The sequence below is a fragment of the Gekko japonicus genome, unplaced genomic scaffold (assembly GCF_001447785.1).
Source record: "Gekko japonicus isolate JY-2015 unplaced genomic scaffold, Gekko_japonicus_V1.1 scaffold358, whole genome shotgun sequence".
NCBI classification, from domain to species: Eukaryota; Metazoa; Chordata; class Lepidosauria; order Squamata; family Gekkonidae; genus Gekko; species Gekko japonicus.
The window spans coordinates 60,238-65,948 of record NW_015161962.1 but is presented as its reverse complement, the minus strand read 5'-3'; the positions used below and the strand labels follow the sequence as shown (position 1 = coordinate 65,948).

Sequence of the window (5,711 nt, the reverse complement as noted above, 5' to 3'; positions counted from 1 at the left end):
CGGCTATTCATGCCAAGCGAGGGAGTGAGTGAGTGGGAGGCCCTTCCGAGAGGCAGCTGGCCTTAACCCTTTGCTCTGCCGGCCCCGGGAAGTGGCGTTGGGGGTGGGGTGGTGGGGGTGGAGAGAGCCTGGCCGATAAGCAAACCCTTAGAAGGAAAGATGAGGGATCCGCAGCCACCCCCCCACCCCCCAAGGGACAAAGAGAGAGAGAGAGAGAGAGCCCTGCCTCAGCCCCCTCTGCCACAGAGGGGAGGGGGTGGGGTGGGATGGCACTGTCCATCATCCCCCTCCCCTCCACCAAGAGTGGCCCAGAGGCCAGCCAGAGAGAGCACACAAAGGGCAAAGGGGAGGCAGGCAGCCGACCCTCTTGTGGCAGAAGAGAGCATTTTGCACCAGGGGCGCGCAAGAAAACAGAAGGGAAGGCGGCCACTTCGCTTGTGGGCAGTTTCCCATGTCCAGAGTCTGGGCAGGTGCTTGGTGCCTCCCCCCCCCCCGACTTTGTGGATCTGAAACGGCCCCACCAAGGAACCAGGCGGCCTGGCCTCTTCCTTAGGCACGAAGCCGTGAGAACCCTCACCACCCAGAAGTTCCCCAACAAGAGACAAAGAAGAAGAAGGAGGAGGAGGAGGAGGAGAGCATCCAGCCGAGAAGAGGGGCTGGAGGAAGGGGCTGCGGGCCGGGGTGTGTGTGTGTGTGGCAGTTGGCCTTTCTTTTCTCTGGCCCTGATCGGAGCACGTGGCCGCCGCGGAGGGGCTCCGGAGGAAGGCTAAGGCGAGGCAAGGGCCCCCTCTGGTGTCCAGAACACTTACTTTCCTCCAGTGGACACGGGCAGGAGACACAACGATGATGTCTTTTGCAGTCTGGAGCAGGAGAGAAAAGCCTCCAGGGCCCAGGAACGCCTTCAGGGCGAAAGACATCGGTGGTGGGAGGGGAGGAGCCTTCGGTACCTGAAGAGGTGAGCGGGGCGACCCAGGGAAGCCCCTCCCCCACCACCGATTGTGAAGGGGGCGCTCCCGGGGGGGGGCCCTCACTGGTGTCCTTTGCGTTCTGGATGTGACTCTCTGTGCTGAGGGACAGCCAGCCCGTCCCTCTTGCCCTGGGAGCTCATCCTGGGCGGCACCCCTCGCCAGTGGCGCAGAGACAAAAGGCCACCCAGGGTTGTGCACTGCTATTCTGCAGGGACCTTCTACTGCAAGGGTCCCGAGGGGGAGGCCTGGCCGCACCTCAGATCAGCACGAATACATCATTGGGGGGGGGGGCGGGGGGGCGGGGCAGATACCTTCATTTTCCACAGCTGAGTGGAGCGGCATTCCCGTGCAGAACCATTCCCGGATTTTTGAAGAGCTTCCCAACAAGTTATTTCCGTTCATTTGATGGCACAGCCTGGAGATGCCAACAGGAACTAACTGGCATTGGGTGGGGGTGCCGCCTGGCTTCATCTTGTTTTACTGATTGGGATTCCTAAAGTCACCCTATGAGATTATTCAACACGGCAGCAGGACCCCTGGATCCCCCCCCCACGAGGCCCAGGAATCCTAGAACCACAGAGTGGGAAGGGGCCACACAGAGACCATCTAGTGGTCCAGCCCCCTGCCCCCCCGTGCAGGACCAGCCTAAAGCACCCCTGACAAATATTCCTCCAGCCTCTCCTTGGAAGCTGCCGGTGAAGGGGAGCTCACCGCCTCCCTGGGCAGCTGATTCCAACCTTTGAACCACTTTGACTGTGGAAAAAGTTTTTCCTAATGTCCAGCCGATATCTTCCTGCATGTGATTTAAACCCGTGGCTTCGGGTCCTCTCCTCCACTGCCAACTGGAACAGCTCCTTGCCTTCCTCCAGATGACAGCCTTTCAGATATTTAGAGAGAGCCATCACGTCCCCTCCCCTCAATCTCCTCTTCTCCAAACTAAACATTCCCAAGTGGGCCCCCCTTAGCCTTTCCTCAGAGGGCTCAGTCTCCAGGCCCCCCCCATCATCATCCTCGTCGCTCTCTTCTGCACCCTCTCGATTTTGCCCACATCCTTTTTTGTGAAGGGAGGCCTCCTGAACTGCACACAGGAGGACTCCAGGTGCGGCCTGACCCAGGCAGTCTATACAGAGGGGCTATATGACCTCCTCCCGTTTTGAAAGACATGCATGCAAAGTACACTGGAGGAGACATTTGAATCCAAGCGACCTCCTCCTCGGTCCCAGTCCGGAGGGGCCCCTCCTTGGTCCCAAGCCTTGGCTTGCCGGGTGCAGTGGCGAGGGGGTGGCTGGGGGCCTGGCAGGCCCCGCCGGGAGGTGTTGCCCTTCCTCAGAGGTGCTCAGAGCAGCATGCGGTTGAGGGCCCGCTCAACCAGTCGGAGCTCAGCCTGGAGGAAGAGTCCTCGAGATGAAGACCAGCCGGGGCAGGACGACTCCTCCAACTCCCCCTCCGCAGCAGATGAATGCTGGGAGCGTTCTCCCCGGCAACTGACAGAGCGAAGGCGCAGTGCGCGTCTCTTGGCCCAGTGCAGATGTTTGCGTGGTTGGCAATTGCAGGACCTTGCCTTGCTTGACTCAGCTCGCTGTGAGAGGCTTCCTTAAACCACGCTGGGTGGGAGCAACAAGTCACACATCTGTCAAACCAGCGACCGCAACTCCTGCCTTGCCAGGCCCCCTGCGATTTCTGGACTGACCTTGGACTTTGCTATCCGGGCAGCCTTTGGAGTCTGCTTCTCAGATCTGTCTGTACCTAATGAACTGCTGACCCTCGGACTGGCTTTGACTTTGCTTTCAGGACTGCTCCGGCAACCATCTCTCTGCTCCGTGCCTGCTAGCCGGGACACATGCATGGATGTGACCTCCCCCCCCCCCCAAGTCCACTGCCTCCCATGTGCCCGCTCTGCCCTGTGCCAACCCTTCTCTCGCCCGGCTTCTAGCAAAAACAGAACTTGGTTTGAATTTTGCATCTTCCAACAGCAGCATTCCTAAGAAGGTGGGGGGGGGGGATTCCAGCTTGTTCAAAGGATGGCCTGAAAGAGCCCGGAGCGCGCCATTGTCTGACTCTGGCCAGGCTGCCAAAGCCCCCAGCACAGAGGCACGGATGCCGCACCTCGGGATGCGCAAGCCCCAAGGGGGATTCTTTTGCCACTTCACATCCTGGGGGGGGGGTGTGGCACCTGAAGCTGAGGGGCTGGCCGCACAGCTAGGGGGACTCCTCTCAAAATCCAGGACTCCGGGTCTTCTGCTTCAACCACAGGCGGGGCCTGGATTCTGAGCTTCATTTGATTGCTCCTTTTAAAAGTAAGTTTCTTTCCCTCATGACGGCAGAGAAAAGAAACACCTGAAAGTGTCTGGATGGGAAACCTGTGGTGTCTCTCTCTCTCACACACACACCCACAGGGCTGGGGGCACTGATGACAATTGGGTCTGGGAATGGAGACACCCCCCCCCCGTGTATCTGGAGACACCCCACCCCCAGCACCCCCACTCGTGGTGGCTGCCCCTGCCTGAGACCACAGGACTCCCTGAGTGGCCCGGCTTGCTTGTGTATTTCAGGCGGAAGACCCAAAAGGCCTGGCCTAGGGAGGGCCTGACCGAAGGGCAGTGAGGGGGCCTGATCCTGCCAGCCTCTTGCTCCTCGTGCGGTGGGTGAACCAGGCGCCAGGGGATGCAGCAGCTGCGGGACTTGTGCCCAAAGAATACCCAGAGCCACACTTTTAACAAAGCGATTTATTTCTAGTTCTCTTCACAACCCAACCAAACGAACCCTTTAGCCTGGAAAGGGAAGAACACAAAGGCCGTTGCTGGGACAGGAGCCGGGACAGGAGCAGTCGTGTTTCTCCGGCTGCCCATCTGAGTCTCACGTCCTCCTTTCCTCCGGCTCGGCGGTGCTGGTGTCCGGCACTCCCGGTGGTGGGATCTCCGGCTCCTCCTCCTCCTCCTCCTCCTCCTCCGGTTCATCTGCATCCAGTTCCCGGGGGGGCACCTGGACCCCTAGCTTGGCCTCCAGCACCCAGAGCCTGTTCCGGACGTTTCGCAGCTGCGCCCTCAAGGCCCTGAGCGACCTCAGGCACTCCTGGCACCCACGCAGGTCCCTTTTCCCTAGAAGGGGAAACCCGCTCTCTCTGTGTGTGCGTGTGTGTGTGTGCTGAGAGAAGCCAGAGGCGTTGCCCCTCTCTGCAGGCCCCCCCCACAGACACAGGGGCGTCTTTCCCTGCCCCCTCTCTCCTCCTCACCCCCCCTCCACTCACTCCCGCTTGGCTTGGCCACCTCCCCTGGCTCCTGCCGCCGCCCGAGGGACTCCCTCGTGCTCCACCAGGCACTGCCCTTATTGCCCACGGGGAGCATTCTGACCCCACTTTTTTGGGGGTGTGGTGCTGTCTTGAGGGTCCAGGCCATCAAAACAGCACCAGACAACAGACATTCCCCAGAGCAGCCGCCGCCGCTGCCACAGAGTCACAGCAGAAAGAAGGATCAGGAGGCCAAGACCAACCCCAGCAGGCCTCCGACTGGGCAGTTTTAACTTGGGGGGGGGCTCTGAAGGAGGGAGCAGCAGAAATGGGCATCCCTGAGAAGGCGTTCTGAAGTTTCTGTGTCGCCATCCAAACTCCTGTCCTGTGTAACCCTAACCCTGGCCTCCCCTCTGGACGGCGGAGGCCGCAGTCGTTGAGGGGCCCGGGGCCCAGGCCGCCTCAGACCCTCTGGGCCAAAACCAGCCCTTTGAACTGGGCGCAGAAACCAGCAGGTATGTCCACAGGGGCACACTCACACACACACACCCTTCAGTCAGCCAGCAGCTGCACCCGGAGCCGGATTCCGCCCCCAGACCTTTTGGAAGGCCAGGCCTCCTGAGAGCCCCCTGCCAGCAACCGATGCTGAAGCCACCGAGGCCTCCAGAGCCCCCCTTCGGCACACCCAAAAGGGACAGAGCTGCCTCTAGCGTGGGGGGGGACTCCACACACACACGCCCCTGGCTGCGTCTCCCTTGGCCGGATGTGCAAAAGAGGCAGTGGCTCAGGAGGAGAGCGCTTCCGTGAAAGAAGAAGAAGAGGAAGGAGAGAGAAGAGATTGGATGTATACCCCATGGCCCTTCGCTACCCGAAGGAGTCTCAGAGGGGCTTGCAAACTCCTTTCCCCTCCCCCTCCCCACCACAGACACCCCCTGTGAGGCAGGTGGGGGGGGCTGAGAAAGCTCTTGACAGGAACTGCCCTTTCAAGGACAGCTCTTGTCAGAACTACGGCTTGCCCAAGGTCATCCAGCAGGTGCAAGCGGAGGAGGAGTGGGGAATCCAACCCCGTTCTCCCAGATTAGTCCACCTGCACTTGACCAGGACACCAGACTGGCTCTCAGGGCTAGAAGGGCTCTCTAAGGGAACAGTCCCGGGGGAAGGGAAGAGGGAGGGGGCCTGTCGCCGTCTCCCTGCCGCTCCTGCCCCCCTGGCCTCCCGGAGGGGCCGAGAGCTGCCCTCTGCCCGCCCGCCGCGGCCCGACTTACGGTCCTGGAGGTGGTGCGCTTGCAGCTCGACGAGGGCCTCCAGGGCTGCCTCCAGGCCCCCGGGGTCTGGCCGAGGCGGGGGAGGGGAGGGGGGCAGAGGCAGGGAGAAGCTGGAGATGCTGGAGCCGACGGAGAGGCCGCCCCGGGAGGCCGCGGAGAGGAGGAGGAGGGGCTTGTGGGTCGGGGTGGACGCCGGCGGGACGAGAGACGGATCGGGGGCACAGCAAACGGGCACGATCACACTGCAACATC

The 5,711-nt window shown here is 61.5% G+C and overlaps 1 protein-coding gene across 1 annotated transcript in view; it reads right to left on the bottom strand.

Annotated features, from left to right (window-relative positions):
* Positions 1-3,767: 3,767 nt before the first annotated feature.
* Positions 3,768-5,711, bottom strand: part of LOC107126050 — a 6,283-nt gene continuing 4,339 nt past the window's right edge. The window contains exons 4-5 of the mRNA XM_015429548.1: positions 5,460-5,701; positions 3,768-4,066 (exon numbers count right to left, since the gene is read on the bottom strand). Of these exons, the coding sequence (XP_015285034.1) occupies positions 3,825-4,066; positions 5,460-5,701 (484 nt within the window). The 3' untranslated portion in view covers positions 3,768-3,824. The remainder of the gene's footprint in view (positions 4,067-5,459; positions 5,702-5,711) is intronic.